Genomic DNA, 20,836 nt, shown 5'->3' with positions numbered 1-20,836 from the left:
ATATTTTCTGTTAATATGACGATGGCGGAAAGGACGTATCGAATAACTCAGATTCGGGAAAAGATTCAAACAATACCAATAAAGTACTAAAATTGGAATTTGTAGAAAGTTAGTTTTCATATACATGAAAATATATATTGAGTATTAATTATATTTTAACCAAAAATATTTTCATACTATAGATAAAAAGTTACCCATGAATGGTGATTTGTCATTCATAAAAATTAATATTATAATACATATTATATCGACCTACCTACAATAGTAATTAACAATATTTTTAACATAACGTTCGTTTAGGAAGCGGATCCGAGAATAAACTTAATATTCCATATTACGAACATTTACCAAACACGCGCATGCAAATACTTCAACCAACCAAACCAACCAGGTTGGTGTATGCTAACAGAATCGTCCGTAGTAAGACCAGAGTCTCCACCTCCAACATACATGGTAACAATTGATTTTAGGTTATATTAGAAAGTTTATACTTTATAGTACTTTTTGAATAGTATCTAAATATTAAAATTTTTGACTATCTTGATAACCGGCCATTACATGATTAATTTTTGGTCATTGTATTATTCTTATTTTTCATTTAATTAATTTAATGTAGATACATGCTAATTTCTAAATAGCTGTGACGGCAGAAAAACAATGATTTATAATTATAATAATAGTATATTATTATTTTTATAAAAATGTTAACTTATTTCTGAGTATAACGTTTTAGACGGATTAATATAATATAAACAATAAACATAATAATTTGTAATATGTAATAAATACGATACGTACGTATAATGTTTTGTTTATCCCATGAAATTACTCATGCAAACATACAGGACTGTTTCGTTCACTGTCCGGCTCGCCATCCGTGGACGATGACTTCTAAAGCTATATGTATATATCTATATATATAAATGGATTGTTTGTCCTAAATGCATTTCTAAACGGTTGAACTGATTGCGATCAAATTTGGTACAGAGATATATTAAAACTATGGTCAGAAGATAGATTAAATTAAATAGCGATAGACCCAAATATCATTCAATCGAATATTTGAATTATTCTTAGTCTATGTTCTCGATAAAACGAATTAAATTACATAATGTTTAACTAAATTGAATTTCGTTGTATGTATGATTATTACTTAGTATATTTTAACCGTCATCTATCTATATGTATAAAAGTATACTGCTAGCAAAATCACATGAAACGAATTTAACACACACTTTAGAGTTTAGACAACAACATATAAGAGGTAGGATTTTTAAAAAAAAAACTTGTTTAAATGATCAAATTTGTTGCATATGTTATCATTATAAATGGTATGTAATTTGTTTTAGGTAATTTAAGACGATATAGAATCGTTCAATATGTCTTAATGCAGCTAGTAATATAATCAGATTCCGTTAAAAAAAAAAAAAAGTATGTTAATATCTTAAAAATCAAAGATTTTGTAGGGTTGAGACCAAAAATTTACTTTTTTTAAAACTATAAAGTCGTTTTCTGAACAACCACTTTTTTGCCGTTAACGAGTTTTGGCAAGAAGCCGACGAATTACGTTCTACCATTGATTATAAATACTATTTATAATCAATGGTTCTACTGATCTACTGTGTAAGTGTGTCACCAAATGCATAGGTACTGGTTATGCGATCACGATCCGCGATTTGAAGTGTTTAACAATTTGATTTTATCTTATCCTGTAAAATATACACCATATTTACCAGTTACATTACGAAGTGTCCAAGATCGATTTTTACCAATTCATCATCACCGTACAAAGTGTCAGCGGCATACAACGTGTCCGTTTACCATATTATTATGTCGTGTAAATGGGCGGTTTTAGTAATTTCGAAACGTAGTTTCAACTTGAAACCGATTTCAAATATTTTTAAAGTTATCGGGTGACGTCGACATAAAATAACACTTAACTGTATACGTCTTGTCGTCTTGGCCTTAAATTAGGAACTATTTTAATATGATTACGATGATTAGAATATTATAGTAAAATCAAAACAGTCGTAAGTCAAAACCAAAATTCAATCGTAACGAACTCCACGATCTCTGCTGTGTCTTTAAATTAAAATAAGTCTACGAGTTCCAGTTAAATCGTCCGACGATTCTTACGAGCGTGGTGACCATGGCGACAATGTGCATGAAGATCAATGTCGGAAATCCGCACACCGGAAGTATTGTTTTAACGCGGCATCGCACAATCTAAGAGGTGAGCGTCTAATGGTGGTCAATGGTCATGTAACGTGGTGTGATGCGTGGGCCGCCGTGAGAACTGACGGCCCGTTCTAGAGAAATTAAAAGATCGACGGCCCAACCATCGCTGGTGGACCATCGTTCAGATAACCGGAACGGTGGCCAGGCGGCGTCTATTAATGTTGTACGCGCCACGCGGGACGTGGTAGAACCCGAGTTGGACGACCGCCTGAATCGGCGGGACGCGGTGCAGTCGGCGTGCCGCGTGACGGGCGTTCTGCCTCGGGCAAGTTTCCGACGTCCCAACACGTGCGATCCTCGGGCGGACGGCTGGCAAATGTGTCCGTTCTGAGTGTTCCGACGGCGTCACGCGCGATCGATGGCCGGTCGTCTGACAGCGCACCGTCGCGGATGTTTTGTCAGCTCGGCGTGCTGTTTCGTGCGTTTTCCGTCAGATGGCACCGGTCGTCCGTACGCTCCGGTCTTGCGACTCGCGATCATTCCGCAAAGGCGCAAACACAATAACTAGATAATATTATATAAGAAGTATATAATGTACTATGAAATTACATACAGATGTATTAATGGCAAGTCTTATTCATTTAATATCACCCGTAACAGTTGCTCCGGCAGAGAGATCTTCCTCTGATTAATAATATTAAGAATTACTTCCGATATTCGATTGGACAAAATCGCGCCTTTCCAACATCAGTACGTCATCATTGAATACCGAAAAAGAAAAAAAACACCTCAACTTATTTATCGGTAACCGACAAAACTATTAATGAATTTTCTGTCATATAAACAAGAATAGTTTATATATTTTATGTTTGATTTTACAAAAATATGCAATATATACTTAACGTATAGGTAATACCTAACCACCTAGGTAATTATTTATTATGACTTGGGAGAAAACAATATTTTTCGAGTTAAGATAATATGACTGTTTTACATTTTTATAAATTATAAGCAATTAAGCTGCACCACTTATGGAAAATTTCATATAATCTGAGTTACTAGTACCATGGTATAAGAATAAGATCATAATATACAATATTATTTAATATTTATAATATACCGTGGTCAGTGACGTAATTTGGCTTACATTTTTACGAGCTTAATTGAATAATAAAATAATATTTACTCGTTACAACTTACAAACCTGAATCTAAATAAGAAAATCTTCACTCTTTTCAAGCTCACTAAACGTTTAGGAAAAATATAATTGTAATTTGTAATTTTAAATCATGTAACATATTATAATGTAAAACCTACAAAAATTTGTAACTAATGAGTAATAAGTAATGGCCCCTGCTGCCGAGTTTGTCCTAAGACCAATAAAAAATGAATAATAATATTATAAAATTATAATATGTAATCAGGGGCGTATACACAGTGAAGTTTCAAAATAATACTATCACAACCAGCCCCCCTCCCCCCCACACACACACATACCAGCGAAGGAAAATTATTAAATAATATGTTTGTATAGAATTAGATGAGAAAATGTATAACCTTATGTTTAAATATAATTGTATACATACATATTTTCACCAATACCGATATTCGTGGTTATTATTTTTCATGAATATAATCACTCTATCACTACTGTCTTCGTCAATAATGTGATATTTTTGTCCACAAATTCAATAAGAAAATTTATTAAATATGTAAATAATTATATCTGTACAATGTATATCATTTAACACGTCATATTACTAAGAAGCAATACGAAATAATTGGAATAGACATAAAAAAAAACAGGACAAAAAGCGTCCTGGAAGAAGCTAAAATAAAGAAAAATCCTGTATAAAACAGAACCATGGTCTAAACAGTCTAACCGTGAACAGGATATACTATATGGTCACCCGCATAGATTATAAAATATTATAATTAATTGTTCGGTGCACAAATGCGTATAATAATTGATCGATACCAAATGTAAATGCTTCTAACGATATACTCTTGGGTCGGCCATTAATTAAAATTAAAAGGTACGTGGTCGACACTCGACAGTCGGGCAGACTCTATTCAAACGTCGCGTCGGTGACATTGTCGGTCAATATTGCGACGAAAATAGAGAAACAGTCAACTCATCAACGGCAAGTGTTAATTATTTATTATTTTCAATACAATTGCAATAGTTATACATTAGTGTTTTATTTCTTCAGTTAAAAACTAAAGTCGGATTATTAGTAGGTACAAACTATAATATGATTAACATGAAAAACACATTTATCATTCGTAATAGACTTTCTTTATAGAGAAAAAATATTGAGCAGCATGCTCATCGCTGGCAGATATCGGCGGCTTACGGGGGATTAGTTTTCATCGCCTTCAATATTTTACAAAATCTCCAATTATTATAATATGAGCATGCTATGGTTTTTTTCGATGATTAATAATTATTAGGTATTTTACTATTTGAAAATAACAATCGCGGCTTTGTTGTCGATGCCGCCACAGCCGCATAGAGTGTGGCTCCATCTAGAGGACAGACTGTGCGCACTTAGTCCGACGCGGCGACCACTGCCGCTGTCAACCGCGTCTGAGAGAATCACTGATTAATCGTTCTTTTTCTGATCTTCGTTTGCCCAAAAACGGTTCTAGATCGTCTGTAGACCATTCTGGATCATCTGAAGCCAACGCTCGTGCAAAACATCTATAGAGCCGTCGGTGTTTTGTCAGAAACGTTCCCGGCGGCTGTACTGTTTTCGGCCGTTAGAGCGCGCTGAACGCACGAGCACTTTCCGCTCGTCCATCGGCGTCCGGCTGCACGGTGGACAAGACGCTGACGTACGGCTTTTTCCGGCCACCATCACAAAAAGTGGCCACCAGGAAGTCAATGACAGTTGTGCGCGCCGCCCGGACGACGAGTGGACGGCAAACGGTCCGGCCAACATGGGCATCGCTCGCCGGGCATCTGCACATCAGTTGCGACCATGGAACAGCATAAGAAGGTACGGTACCGTCGAAATCATCAGCTTTGCGCAGTGGCGATATCGTAACCAATGAGGTTCATCCGAGGTGCGATTATTGCTAGTTGAAAACTTTAACCAATACCCCGCCATGTGGACATGAAACACTGTCCGCTTAGGCAATTTTTGCAGGCCCTAACGGGCTCATATCACTTGAATCACTCTCCTTTTAATTAGGCTCTCCAAATTTGCTTAGGAATTATCGACGTTCCTCACGAGATCCGTGTCGGTAGTTCGCGTCGTTGAAAAATGTTAGGTGTTTTCACGATGTGAGTGTCTCATGCGTTAAAACTGACTGTTATCACGTGTTTTCAACGAGTTAAATTGTAAAATCCAACTGGTTACTAGCTAAACTTAAAAAAGTTATTCTACGGAATGTGTGTTAAAAAAATTAGTAAAATGTGTTCAACGTAAATCCCTCGTTTTAGCAATTTAAAAATAAACGGTTATTGCTGTCCCAAAGACATAATTTCATTTCATGCAATATAGCATCTAAAAGTTGTATTCAAGATACTTTTGCTACATATTGATCGAAGTTACACATAGCAAAGGTATTGTCAGATTGTTAATCGATTATAATTTTATAAATATCAATGAACTGTGATGGCACAACTAAATGACAAATTATGTTCAATATTTCTATATATTTGTTCTTTAAATTATTTATTACAGAAACTATAACTTAATTTAATAAGTGAATAGTTTTTTATGCATGATAATAAAATTAATTTCATACCAAAGTTAATATGTTTTTTTTTTCGTATGGCACTATTGTCCGGGAGTAGGCAATGTTAAAATAAATAGAATAAAGATAACATAAAATATGAGAAACTTCAAAAAAAATTTCAGAGATCATAATATAATTTATAAAATGTTGATTTTTGTCTCCAATCAATTGAACATTACATTTTTAACTTGATTAAACCAGCCAATGTATAACCTTTTTTTATTCAATACAACATATCGATTGAGCTAATTGCCGATTAATGATACTACTTACTACTTATCAACAATATTATTCGATTATTATTATTATTTGAAAATATTTGTCAATTTAAGTTTTCATATGGAACAACCTTGATTTATAAAAATTATTTGGCTATCTCCAAAATAACATTTAAATTTTCCAACACAATTAATTTATAAAAATGAAACAATCTATTTTGATTTGATGGTATGTAATCATTATTGATTACATAATATAAACCGAAACCATGAAACCGCCTAACATAACCTGGCATTAGTAAGTTTTATATTATAGCCAAGGAGCATAAATCTTTTCAACAATATTGAATTATATAATACATTTTAATTTATAAAAGAATATTTTTACAATTTTTTTTATTGCAATCTGTATTATGTTTACAACAATTAATGTAAGTGATAAGCGATTGCTAAAACTTGAACATAATTTAAATGTATTTAATACATATCTTATAATTTGGTAGATACCTAATTATTGAAATTGACTGTAACCATACCTAGTATGGATGATTAAATATTATTTTCGAACGTGAAACTATGATGGTATTATAATAGAAAAATTGATATATATATATGGTTATAATTTTGCATTTATTAATTTGAAAAAATGTTTTAGAACACTGAAAAATGTATAAATATAGTTAGGCAATGAAGTTATGTTTGATTTAAGGAGTTTCATAAACACAAAGTACAAAATATTTTCGGTATTACAAATATAATCCTAGAATATTTTAGGTATATAAAATAATATAATTCTTCAATATTATTAGTATTACAAATATAATCCTTCAGGTGTGCCTTCTTTCTTACGGTATAAAACACTTTCTTTGGACTTCTTGAAATCTTCATTGGTTACTTTCATACGGCGTTCACGTAGAGCCATTAAACCGGCTTCAGTACAAATAGCCTAAAATTCAAGAGTTTAATTAATTTAAATTTTTTTTAGTATATAAAAACTTATTTTTCGTGTATAATAAATTATAAAGTATAATATTTTACGGACAAAGTAGGAAATCTGTGCATTGTATAATAATGTTCAAATATCTTGGACAATGTAAAAATCATAATTTTAATACTCAAATTGTTCAAACATTGATGGGGCTTTGTACATTATTATCCGGACAAAGTGTACCCTGCACTACAAAACTATCCTTCAATATTTTATTTGTACCCGGCAACGTGACAGCTGCTGATAATACAAACCCATCCGTAATCTTAACGATAAAGTGATCACCATAGTATATTACACGACTATTACGACTATCTAAATAATATTTCGAAATGGAATTGTAAAATTCTCATTCGATATTCTTTAATGGTTATTTCCACGACAGCGACTTCGCGTAGTCCGTTATAAGTTAAGAGGAAGCCAATACACCATATTAGCATGTGTTGTTTTTGTCTTTCAAGTGCGTAACATAGCAAATTTATGTTCAGATCATGTTTAGTTCCATTAGTTTAAAAATTAAAGTGAATTGATTTCTTATAAAATTTAAAAGTAAAAACATAATCTGTTTGTATTTAGTATCTCTACTTTAAAATCAGAGTAAGTCTTAGAGAAAAAGCTTTAGACAGTGGAGCTGTCATCGAAAGCAAAGTAATGGAAGTGATAAAACAACTTTTTTAAGTACTTTGTAAAGTGTTTTATTTAATTTTCAATATATTTAATCTACATTGACCAAATCTAATTGGGTACTGAATACAATACCCAAATAATGTTGACTTATTCCAACTTTATCTTTGAAAATCGGGCATTGTGCACAGTACCCAATTTCCTACTATGTCCATATCCATTACACTATACATATTATAAAACTAAGAAAGTTTTATTTTTATACTTAACACTAAATAAAATCTGATTAATGTTAATTGAAATGCTTTCTCTTACAGTCAATTTATTCATTTTATAATTCTAATAATAACAATTAACAAAAGTACTAGTATAACCAACAAATTTTAAATGATTTTTGATTAAATAAATAAATAATAAGTAAAATTATTTGGTTTATATCCTAAACTGCACATTTTAAGAGGCTATCATACTCACACGTGATGTATCCACATGTCTCTAAGATACCAATGTATTATAAATCATTCTGTACAACCAGTAAGTGTTGTTAGCTTAAATATTAGAGTGAATTATCTTATTATAAAACTTAAATTTTAGAACATAACTAATTGTTTTAACTTTTAGTGTGTTATGAGTATGTAAAATATTAATATTTGAAAATTCTCATAAACTACTTAAAAATTTATATATTGTAAAACCAATAAGAAAACAATGATAATGTTCTTACATTTATGTTTGATAATATACCAATTCACTATTAAGATATAAGCTAACAATTAAAAAAAAAATGGAAATACTGAATGTGCGTTATGTTATATTATGCACTTGCAACACAAAGACAGCATATATGTGTACAACATCCTATTAAAAGCTAAAATAATTATGTATTATTGGATAAATATATCAAATACTGTTATCTGGCGTTATTATATTCAATATTGTAAAACCTATCCGTCACAATTTAACTATATAAAAGAAATTATTTATTGAGTAATTAATCCCAATGCATACAACATTGTATCAATATAACACTGACTATACTCCTTGCCACGTGAAAGTACGACTGCCGCTCAAATCAAAATGATTTTCATGAGGCCAAATTTCCTTCACTTTGTATACCGTGGCTCATGCGCGGAAATAAATACATTTTGGTTGCCGCCTGCCGCCCAGTAGCACTCTCTCGTGGCACAGAGCGTAGCATATTACATAAAGTGTTTAATCGGAATGACATCAATAATTAAGTGTTTACTTTGATATCAGCGCCAGAAAGATCATCCTTGGCCATAATCAACTCTTGAAGATTAACTCCATCAGCTAATGTCATTCTGGATGTGTGTATATTAAATATACGACGTTTTGTTTTTTCATCTGGTAAGGGAAACTCAATTTTACGATCAATACGACCTGGTCGAATCAATGCTGGATCCAAAGTTTCAATACGATTTGTAGCCATAACTACCTGTAAAAATGAATATGTATTGAACATTCTTCAAATTCTAAATAAGTAAATAACACAAATATTATTTACCTTAACATCACCTCTAGAATCAAACCCATCTAACTGATTAAGAAGTTCCAACATAGTACGCTGAATTTCACGTTCACCTCCAGAATTTGAGTCATAACGTTTAGTACCTACTGCGTCTATTTCATCAATAAACACTATGGATGGTGCATGTTCTTCAGCTACACGGAACAGTTCTCTTACCAATTTGGGACCATCTCCCTGTGAGTTTAAAATAAATTAAAATAATTTAGTTAAAATTTATGTTGATATTACTATAAAAATAAATTTATGTACCAAATACTTCTGGATAAGTTCAGATCCAACAACCCGTAAAAATGTTGCAGAGGTCTGGTTGGCAACAGCTTTAGCCAAAAGGGTTTTACCTGTTCCTGGAGGTCCATACAGAATAACTCCCTTAGGTGGTTTAATACCCATTTCTTCGTAATATTCAGGATGGGTTAAAGGAAGTTCTACAGATTCTTTAATTTCTTGGATCTGTTGATCTAAACCACCAATATCACCATAAGTTTCTTGAGGTGCTTTTTCTAATTTCATCACAGTTACCATAGGATCTGTATCATCTGATAGTACTCCAACTACTGCATGGACCTGCAAATTAAAAAATACAAATACATTAATATTACATCATTTAATAGATTTAATTTATTTGGATATTTGTTTACTTTGTGGTTAAGTAGAACCGAGCACCCGGGTTCCAACTGATCTTTGTCGACAAATGACAAAATGCTAACATAATGTTCACTTCCAACAGATGTTGATACTATTGCATGATTATCATCAATAATCTCTTCCAATGTACCGACAGACATTGGACTTCCACGTAGATCATCTACTCTTGAACGTTCTTCCTGTCAATAACATATAAGTAATCAAATTGAGAAAATGAGAGTATTATATAGGTAATTATAATTTTATTATGACATTTTTTTATACATTTTATACTAAATGTATATGTCTTAGTTTTATCAAACATATGTAAGTACAGTAGACCTACACTAAACTTTTTAATATTTCGCAAACATTTTTTTTTCTTTAAATATAATCTTCAAGACTGGTTTCAAATTGCAGCTTTGATAAATAATTATTACTATAATAATATTCCAAATGTTATATTTAAGTTATAGAAACTACCTATACCTAACTATAATAGTATATTATAACAAAATAATGAAATTGTATGATGAATAAATTGGTATTTAAAAAAATATTTACTTCATTCCTTTCTTCTTGGGGCTTAAGCCGTTCTTGGTTGAGTATGAACTCTTCTTCCATCATTAAATAATCCTTAACACGCTCTAATTTTAACAACTTCAAACGACATCTAGTATGTGGAGTGACTACAAATTTGAACAAAATTGATTTAAAATTATTTAATTTTTATATTCTGCACAATACATACTAAGTGGTAATTTTGTAGCTGTGTCTGGACCCTTTGCACGCTTCCTTTTCTTTCCCACTCTTGTTGGGATTGGTGGTTCATACTTCTTCTTTTTGTCCTTGTCGTCTTTCTTTTCACCACCAGCACCACCACCACCTGAATGACTTTGACCCTAAATCACACAATGTTATTGTTTTGACATAATAAAATACGAACGATAATCAAACATTTATGAACTTGACTATGAAAGACATCTCAATTACTTTTTTAAACTTACCATTTTTATGGAATACTAAAGTGTTAGAGATGCAAGTCGTACGCGAACGATCGGACCAAAATGATACTACATAGGTATTACAAAAAATATCAACAATGATTCTCAGTTTTTGATTATCATTATTCATTTATCTTGTTGCCAACTCTATCCAACGAAAATTATTGCCAAGTCACAGTGAAATCAGTGTGACCAGCTTAAAGGGACTGCCAACGAGCGCCAAAAGTATTATAATCAAATTTTTTATTTCTCACTTTCTTAGCGTCATAAATTAATTCACTTGCTGAACTGCAAAAGCTAAGCCCATGCACTTCGTAGCATCGTAGCCCGTTAAAAATCCTACCTCTTATATGTCTCAAAATTTGTGTTTAATTCATTTCCTAGCTGTATTACCCGTCGATGTCAGGTTAAAGTCACCGTAAAGATGTACGTGTGCGTGCGGCATGCAACTCTCGTCGTTTTGTAACAATACGGCAAATTTTAAACTTCTAATAACTAATTAAATAATTATTTTTTTGGCTTTTTCTCTTTTTATGGCTCATCTGCACACTGAGTACCTGCGTTAGAAAAATAAACCATGAAAATCGGTCCGGTAGAACTTCAGATATAGCCATATAGGTAAGTGTCATAACTCATAAGAAATCACCTCACGCTTTAATAATATTTAAAGATAGTAATATACTTTAGAATTTTACTATAAACTTTTTTAACATGATAAGTTTTTGAGCTGAATACTAGTTTTTTAGTTTCCAAATGATTTTTTGTAAGGTTTTTCGTTTTCATGGTTACGTGTTAAAAAAAAAAGAACATACTCATTGAACTAAAGTTTTTGTTGTAAAAGAAAATCTGGAAAAATGTAGAATTTTGTACTATGGTTATTGGTGTTCACTCTTAGATTTTGAGGGCTGGACGATGAATTTATTGATTTTACAATAGTTTTTTTTTTATTATTATTATTATTATTATTATTAGTGGGTATGTACCAACACGAAAAGCAATAGTAGCAAATCTTCGATTTTTAACTTTGAAGGTGGTAACCGGTAGGCTGGTAACCAGCTGTATAGCTGTATAGACTGGTTACTGGTTTCTGTAGTTTGAAGTTTTAAGAGGTAAAAATTGAAAATTCTCAGTGCTTATTAGTTATTATTAAAATATTCTGGAAAATTTGAATTTTTACGCAAAATCTGATTTCGACAATAACGATTTTGTTTTTTTGGTGAATCTTAAAAACACACGTAAGCAACATAACTATTTAAATCCGTATCAAAAACAAATAATCGTGGACAAGTAATTTAAATTTTCATCTAAAGTGTTTATATTATCATGAATAATATTCATGGCTTTGAAGCTAGGTAGGTATTCATAGACACTTCAACTTATTTTTTGTTTTTATCTATACATGTAGATGAAAAATTTGAAATCCAAAAAAATATGAAACCTAACTCAAAGTTATCATTCACCAAAATAATACCCACTTACTAGCCTACCATGATTAAAGATTTAGATTTATATATACATACACACACACACACATATATTATGTACATATTTACATATTTAATTGTGTTGCTGCCTTTTAAATATTGTACTTTGTAACAGTTGTGGACTAACGGAAAACTGTTCCAATCCTCTGAAAGGTTTGTTCAAAACAATGTGGGTCAAGAGATTTGGTGACATTCAACTTAACCTTAAGTTCAATTTTTCATCTCATAAATATTCTGTAATTATAGTGGTGTCATTTTTCATTAAATGAGATTTGTATTTTGAAAGTAATACTTGACCAATAATTAGTACAATTAGCAAAGAATTATGCTGTTTAAACATTTTTTTAGGAATATTGTTAGAACCTTACTTCATTGAAATTTAAAATATTCAACTCAAATCACATTAACCATATGGTCAAACAATTGACAACCTACCACAGAATAGATGATCTATTCTCTGTATCTACTTTTAGTAGCCTATCCTCAGTGTCATGTAGAATTGCAGTCATAATTTTCCAAAATATAATATGAATTTTAAAAATATCATAATTTTATTTTTAGATTTGATGAAATAAGTATTAATCTCAGGAGGAAATTCCATCCAATAAAGTGTTCATCACTAAGTAAGCATGCTTAAGTAATACTTAGTTACATATTAAGTTGCTATAAGTAAAAAATAGATAATATTAACACAGTTATTCCCTCAGCAGCAATAACAGATGACAAAAAAAAAAGTTATACCTAAATCAATAATCATGGAGTAAAACTATTATTTTGTTTTTGCTGTTGTCATAAAATAAGCTTTACGCATGGATTAAAGGTTAACATTTTTTAGTTATGTAAATAAGTGTTAAATATGTTCATAAAATTGTATATAGATCAAGTTCTTATTAATTAGTGCATTATCATATTAGGACCTATATAAATAATTATAAATAAACGTCATGCTGAAATTTATAAATAATATAAGAAATATTGTTTAAACCAACGTCAGGTTGGTTTAAAGACAAAATGTTTGTATTAATTTATTAATTAATTTATATTTATGATTATGAGTTTGTTATGCAAATAAAATTTGTTTAAAGAAAAAATGAGTATCATAAAACAAAACAATAATTTTTATGTAAAAAATGTCATTAAAAGATAATATTAATTTTATGAAACCATTAAAATATGCACAAAAATGTTTCTTGTGCTTAAAATACTTAAACAATATTTTAAATTTATATATTAAAATAATTGTTGATAATAAAAATATTTAGCAAATTCGATATTTCAAATTATATAGGTTCCAAATTATTAGTTGGTCTTATTAATTTGGGAAACTTCATAAAGATAAGCTGCCATCAGTTTAGTCTGAAAAAAAAAAGTAAAAATGAATTATTTAAATGAAAAACGATTCGAACCCCAATAGTACAGATTAGCTTATAAATTGAATAAAATGATTTAATTGCAGTAGAACCTCATTAATTCGGACTAATTGGGGCTCTAGGTTGTCCAAACTAAACAAAATAACCAAAAATTTAAAAATATTTTATTGGATATTTTATTATTCGAGTTTTAATCTAATTAAAAGACGTATGTCTAACAATATTAAATCTAAAAAGTAGTATGAACATACATAATTGTATGTACAGCATAAACTAGCATAATTTATGTATTATAAACGGCTGTCTTTTATAATTGCTGAACTATCTTAGGTGTATACTAAAAGTTAATCAAAAAACTTTAAAAAAACGGCTGTCCGGTCTAATGAGGTTTTACTGTATGATATTTTATCGTTTCTTATTTAAAATATTAGTTTAGGTATAGATAGGTCAAGACAAAGAATAATAATATACGAAAATATAATGTATTGATATTGAAATATTATATCCAACATTAACAGGATTGCAAATGATCAGTCGTTTTAACCAAAATGTAAAAATCTTTTGTCAATCACACCAAATAGACCTAGTTATGTGATTATACTTTTGAAAAGTAATTTAAATTTAGTATTGTATCAAATTAAGATCGATCAGGGGACCTTTTTTAAATTTTATTCTTCAACTTACATACATTTTGTTTGAATATTTAAAATTTGTTGATTATTTGAAATTTAAATTAAATATCTTAAAATCTGGCTTGATCAATCTCAAGTAGATATACTCAAAAATTTAAATTCAATTCAATTTTAGTTTTTAGAATTCTTATATCGTTATCAGGTATATTAGTAGGATTGACAAAAAATATATATAAATAACTAAATATAAGCATATATTGTTTACTATTCACGAGTGCAACACTGAGGCGGTGACTTGAATGTAAGCATATGAGAGCGCTATGCTATTTCTTTACGCATACTTAAACGCTTTACAGTCACACACATTGAATTCATATATGCATACAATTGGAGAAAAAGTTATTTAGAACTTTTTCAAAACAATCCATTTGCAATCCACTAAGAGATCAATATTAAATATCAATTATATAAAATCTTATATCTAAATAGTGAATTTCCATTTTTATTATATATAAAATGTTTAAACTAATAACACAGATTGTATAAAACCAGCACCATCTGTTTTCATATAATCTGTGCTAATAAAGTGATAAATATCAATACTTACTCCCTCGATGTAGTTTCGCAGTTCAATTTTCTCATTTTGAGAATGAGCTCCATCATCTCCAGAACCCATTGGCAAAAGTAGAACATTTTTGCCAGTTACTTCCTGTAAATCATTAAAATTAATTTAGTAACATGAACAATGAACATATTATATTAAATTTAAAATATGTTTTTTAGACAGTGTAATATGAATATAGTAATATTTATAATACAAATTTAGTAATATACTAAAATAGAATTTGTTTAATTTTAATAAATACAGGATGATTCCTCAAGCATGTTAACTCCTTTTTGTTCAATAATGTAGTTATTTAAAATTTGATTTATTGAATTATATTTTAAATACAGTTAAATACCATATTTTTAAATTCTTAAGATTTTTTGTACTGCTTAAGGAGTGTCATGTAGAGATGAAAATTTCTTTTTTTCAAATGAGAACTTACTTTATAAGCTCTATATTACTCAGCAAATAATTTTTCTAAAACAATTTGACATATCAACATCAAAATGTATTACTAGTTGTTGAGTTTTTTAACTTAGTATTCTATGGATAAAAATTCCTTGATAATGAGTTTATAAGACGTAGGAGCTATGGTGATTTGAATAATTTAGTTGCTAATATTATTCTATTCACATTAATAACTTGTAATAAATGGCCCAAATCTAATAAATACCAAATAGTTCCAATATTTTGCAACTATTTTTGTTAAACCATAATTAACGTCTGCTATCCTTAATCAAAACATTGTAATAACTAAGAAATCACTCATTCAAATTTTGAACTAGATACATCAAAATTTTCAAAAGAATCCACTAAATAATTTACAGTAAAAAAGAGGAGGTTCTCATTTGAATATCAAATGTTTGTATCACCACATGATATTTCTTGATTAATACGAGGATTTGAAAAAATTGTCTTAGAGTACCTATGTATATTAAAAAATCAGAATTTGAATAAATTCATTATTAAAGGAAAAAATGGGAGTGAGTATGCCTGGAGAATTATCCTGTAGAATAATTATTGTGAGTAACATACCTGTAAAGTCAATGTGACAGGAATTGATCCACCACCTCTAGTGTAATCTGGTTCAATATTATACACACTCTGTGTAGCTTTATGGGCTGCTAAGTAATGAGGATGAAATGGATCTGTCATCCAAGGGTTACCACCATCTCCTTCCGTTAAAATCTATAAAATTAAATCAATATTTATACTATTTTTCAATCATATTTTACCACACAAAATGAAAAAAGCATTAAAACCAAACCAAAATATATTTTAAAAAATAAAACAAATAAGTACAATGAAATCTAAGATAGTTAATACTATAATTTATTTATGAATGAAACTGTTATCAAAGTCAAGAAAACTGTTCCCTTAATTATTCACATAACTAATGGCCTTGTAATGGACGTAAGTGTGAACAATATTGATAAATATTTAATATTATAAAACCTTGTTAGAACTTGTTTTCATAAATTGTATACAACACATTTAAGAATTATATAAATCTATAATATCGAACATATTTTAAAATTAAATATAATTTATTCATAAGAGAATAGGTAATATAATAAAATATAATTAGGTTAGGTGCACTAATAACAAATTGCCCTGTATCATTTTAAATGAACAAAATAACTATATAATTACTAATAGGCAGCCTAAATCAATAGGTACTAATAATATACTTAATTACTGTTCAGTAAAATAATGAACAGATCAGAATGCATTACTATATTTATTTTTTATGATTACCAGTTATAATAGCTATACAGTCTACCTATTAACAATTATTAATAGAACATTTTTTTTTTTAAATATTCAATTCTATTATTGAGAATATAATATTTAAAAAATTTTAGTTTCTATGTCTATTTAATCAATTATTTTTAAAATTATAATTAAATGTTATTGACATTTTAATAATATTCATTGTTAGTTGAAAAAATATTGTTAAAGATTTTTTTTTGATTTTATTTAAGTAATTTTGAATATTCGAACTGAGTATTAAACTATTAATTAATGTGATTAATGAAAAACAATCCTAAAATAACAATGTTTAATAAAACTTAGTTGTCCGTATGATAACAATGAAATAATATTTTTTAAGAAAATTATATGAAACCTCATATGTATGAATATTAAAAATGCTTAGCACTACATTGTACTTATTCACATTTATATAATTCAATACTAATTTAATAAATTAAAAATATACTGATCCAGTAAATATTGAGTATCACACAAATAATTAAATTAATTTTGTTAAGTGGTTAAATCAATTTTAACAAAGTTACTATATAAGTTTACTCATCTAATCTCCAAAAATAATTACTTTTAATTTATTAGGACTTTGACGCTTCTCCCAGACACTATGAATGTAACTTTTCACTATTTCAGTAATTTTTAATGGTTCTTGATTAGGCACCAATCGGATAGAGAATTTTCCAATTACTTTACGAGGAATAACAGTTTTAAATCCTGGACCTGAGAATGCTCCTTCAATTCCATGAATTGATAAACTTGGATATCTCCAATTACTCATCAATAATTTTTCCTACAGTAATATGTATAAAATCAATCATATATATTATAATTTAGAAGACTAAAAATAACACCAACTTTTGTTTCTTGCAATGGTTTGTTTGCACCAATCTCATTAATGTATGTATCAACATTAAATTCTATTTTATCATATAACTCTTTTTCTTTTTCATTTAAAGGTTCTACATCTTCATTAATATTAGGAATTAAAATATTTCCTTTTATATCAACTAATTGGCTAAGAACATAAATTAAATCAGACATGGCTTCGTATCTGAAATTAAAAAAAAAATTAAAAATTGTATTATCAATACATTAAACAGGTAGTAAGCATAACAATATATAAGAACTAATATACTAACACGGTCCCACCATACATGCCACTGTGTAAATCTTTACTTGAACCTTCAATTTCTATACCAAAACAACACATACCACGGAGCCCATAAGTTAAGCATGGTTTTTCTGTACCCAACCAATAACTATCAGATATACAAACAAAGTCTACATCATTAAAAAATGTATTTTTCTTCTTAATAAGTAACTCGTCTAAACCTATACTACCAGATTCTTCCATTCCTTCAAAAACAAACTAAAAGCAAACAAACTGTTTATTCTATTGTAAATTAGATAGATATGTTGTTAACATTATTATTCTAACTTTAAGATTAACAGGCAAGTCAGTTCCAGTATTTTGGAATGCTTCAATAGCATGAATCCATCCAAGGACTGGGCCTTTATCATCGGTAGAACCTCTTCCATATAATTTATTGTTTCTTTCAGTTAAGATAAATGGTTCACTATCCCATCCATCAGATATGTCGGCTGGTTGCACATCTAAATGGCCATATAAACAAATGGTGTTTTTTTGGGGATCATTACCTAGTGAGCCAATTAAAACAGGGGGTAGAGGCACAGTTTTGCCACTTAATACCTAAAAAATGTAATTACTCAAATGTGATTAAGAAAAAAAAGTGTAATCAAACCTATTAAAAACTATTTAAATATTGTACCTGTTCACCGATGTCACAAAGCTCAGTAGTCGCTCCAAGTGCTTGTAATTTTACTTCAGCCCATTTGACCATCTTAACAACTTCATTTCTTAAATCCGGATCTGCTGATACAGATTTTATTGAAACTACTTGGGACAATGTTTCTACAAACTTCTTTTCGTTTTCATCAACATAACTGTACAATAATAACAAAAAAATGTATTATAAATCAAAACCATGTTGACGTGTTATACACTACATTAATTGCCTGTCATGTAATGCTAACTATAATTTAAACCTACCTGAATATTTTAACCAACTGAGCCGGAAGAGCATTGCTTTGTTTCTTACTTTTCGACATTTTAAAAGATTTATTTATTATGTTTTAGTTACGAATAACGAAATAAATGTAAATTAAAACGAAAAACTTCAAGTGTTCACAAACTGCTTGAAAAAAAAAAAAAAGTAGAAAACTGTGGACACCACGGAGTTTACGCCTCAAACCATTAACCACAATGACATAAATTATGAAACTAGATCAACAACAATGCTACAATCATCAGGTTAGATTACGGTTGTTTGTTGCCGTTACATAGTTCTGGTATATATATATATATATATATATACACATATATAAGTATATATAACTATGTTATATTAAGTATTGTATAGGTATACACGATAACAATATTTGAGCTATTATCACACTATAATCATGACTTATGAGTTATGACTTTATGAGTGCTCGACAACGACCCATAGAGTAATAATCTATGGTAATAAGTTACTAATATTACTAATAAATAATAATATACACTATGCAACGAACGCAGTACCGCAATCTGTGGAGTTTAGATCGAGTATTGACTATTGAGAACGTAAAATACTAAAATCAATTGTCTCATGTACGTGTAGGATGTACCACTAATTGTACCAGTGAATAGAAAATCAAAATAAATTATTATTTATAATCGGTATTCAGTATTTTTATATTTTTATCTCGGACTAAGATTATTATTAATTCCATACCTTATAAGCCTACAATTATACCATAATTTAATACATTTATATATACGTATACTATACATACTGTAGGGGTCAAAAAGAAAATTTCCTGTTTTTATAATAATTAATTACTGTGAAGAACTAACAAAACAATAGTATAAAAATGAGAATATTTATAGAATATTGAGACGATGAAATAATATTTTTTTATTTTAGTAGTTCGGAAATTAATTACTGTAGATACATGCAATGTTCACAAAATATGATTGATGTCTCTAGAACACCTATTAATTAATTTGGAGTTATGACTACTTTCGAATAGTACATAATTTATTTAGCTCTATAGAATGCTAAAACACCATATTTAATAAACTTTCGTTACCAAATTAATTAATTAATTAATATTGCCACTAAAAATATGTGTCAGCATTGAATTATTTTTAGATGATATTTAAAGTAACAAAGCCATAATTAATTTAAATGGCAGTTAGTACCTATGTGGCCATGTATTGTTTAATTTATTGTTATATTTCAAAAAATGTGCAGTTTTCCTTTTACTTAATTAATGCAATTAAATTTATACATTTTATTTTTGTATATAATATTGATCACAGTTGTCACTGATCGATCAAAACGCTTAAAATTCAATCTCCTAAAGTTTTTTCAAAACAGTTACAAATTAACCGAAAATACAGTAAATATCATAAAAAAGAGATTAATATAAGAGGTCAATATTTTCACACGCTATAAAGTATAAATTAATTTTACAATAGCGTTTTGACCTTTATTAATTTATTATTAATGATACGCAAAATAAAAATAATCGAATTATTCACAAGAACATATCTTTGTGTTAATTATTACAATTTTCACAAGGTATTTTATTTATTTATATATTAATTTATGGTGGATAGTAGATACACACCGATAATTTGAAAATTTTATTAAGCTTTGTCGATTAAATTTAAGATAATTGATAATTGTGCAAAATGTCAAAGAAAGTAAGATAAAAATGATTATATTAATAATTTTAAATCATAATTACATTATACTGAAGACCTAAATACTTATAGATTATTTATACTTTAACAATCAAAATTTTTATATTTATATCAGAGGTATATTTTTACGTAACTTCCTATTTCATATTGTATTATTATGTTATGACGTATAATATAACTTTTTATATATTATACTTTTGTGTGTGTGCAAAAAATATTTGAAATAATTATTTAAATTACCACGCTCTTAAATATTTAATTAAATA

General features: G+C 29.0%; 2 protein-coding genes, 1 long non-coding RNA gene and 1 other non-coding gene across 4 annotated transcripts; 2 read left to right on the top strand and 2 right to left on the bottom strand.

Moving 5' to 3' along the window:
* The first annotated feature begins 5,202 nt into the window (after nt 1-5,202).
* LOC149054190 (U4 spliceosomal RNA) lies at nt 5,203-5,342 on the top strand. The gene has a single exon (XR_016192338.1). It is a non-coding gene; the product is annotated as a U4 spliceosomal RNA (small nuclear RNA).
* Nucleotides 5,343-6,754: 1,412 nt separating this feature from the next.
* On the bottom strand, nt 6,755-11,066 carry LOC149054189 (26S proteasome regulatory subunit 4). Its single transcript, XM_089230470.1, has 8 exons — nt 10,936-11,066; nt 10,680-10,830; nt 10,493-10,617; nt 9,943-10,128; nt 9,554-9,868; nt 9,281-9,478; nt 9,002-9,211; nt 6,755-7,089 (listed from the first exon to the last, which is right to left on the bottom strand). Exons 1-8 carry the CDS (start codon nt 10,936-10,938, stop codon nt 6,955-6,957), a joined length of 1,323 nt encoding a protein of 440 aa, XP_089086596.1. The 5' UTR covers nt 10,939-11,066; the 3' UTR covers nt 6,755-6,954.
* Nucleotides 11,067-11,130: 64 nt separating this feature from the next.
* On the top strand, nt 11,131-13,544 carry LOC149054188 (uncharacterized). Its single transcript, XR_016192301.1, has 3 exons — nt 11,131-11,550; nt 12,978-13,039; nt 13,127-13,544. It is a non-coding gene; the product is annotated as an uncharacterized LOC149054188 (long non-coding RNA).
* LOC107164375 (cytosolic non-specific dipeptidase-like) lies at nt 13,517-19,144 on the bottom strand. Its single transcript, XM_015512172.2, has 9 exons — nt 18,867-19,144; nt 18,586-18,760; nt 18,234-18,506; nt 17,935-18,164; nt 17,651-17,846; nt 17,364-17,585; nt 16,061-16,213; nt 15,026-15,127; nt 13,517-13,772 (listed from the first exon to the last, which is right to left on the bottom strand). The coding sequence occupies exons 1-9, from the start codon at nt 18,923-18,925 to the stop codon at nt 13,716-13,718; spliced, it is 1,467 nt and encodes a 488-aa protein (XP_015367658.2). The 5' UTR covers nt 18,926-19,144; the 3' UTR covers nt 13,517-13,715.
* Nucleotides 19,145-20,836: the final 1,692 nt, after the last annotated feature.

This window comes from Diuraphis noxia, unplaced genomic scaffold (assembly GCF_037042655.1).
Source record: "Diuraphis noxia isolate RWA-SAM2 unplaced genomic scaffold, SU_Dnox_SAM2 contig0009, whole genome shotgun sequence".
In the NCBI taxonomy this organism is placed as follows: domain Eukaryota; kingdom Metazoa; phylum Arthropoda; class Insecta; order Hemiptera; family Aphididae; genus Diuraphis; species Diuraphis noxia.
Note: the sequence above shows the minus strand (reverse complement) of the source record. Positions and strands in the feature narration are given on the sequence as shown.

Bases quoted from the DNA above. Each gene is read 5' to 3' on its own strand.
- LOC149054189 (XM_089230470.1), bottom strand. The intron at 9,212-9,280 runs GTAAATAATATT...TCATTTTTACAG, and splicing joins ATTCTAGAGGTGATGTTAAG to GTAGTTATGGCTACAAATCG. The intron at 7,090-9,001 runs GTAAACACTTAA...CTTGAATTTTAG, and splicing joins TTTCTGGCGCTGATATCAAA to GCTATTTGTACTGAAGCCGG.
- LOC107164375 (XM_015512172.2), bottom strand. From the start codon at position 18,925: ATGTCGAAAAGTAAGAAACAAAGCAATGCTCTTCCGGCTCAGTTGGTT. The intron at 17,847-17,934 runs GTTAGTATATTA...TTTTAATTTCAG, and splicing joins GGCATGTATGGTGGGACCGT to ATACGAAGCCATGTCTGATT. The intron at 17,586-17,650 runs GTTGGTGTTATT...ATATTACTGTAG, and splicing joins AACCATTGCAAGAAACAAAA to GAAAAATTATTGATGAGTAA.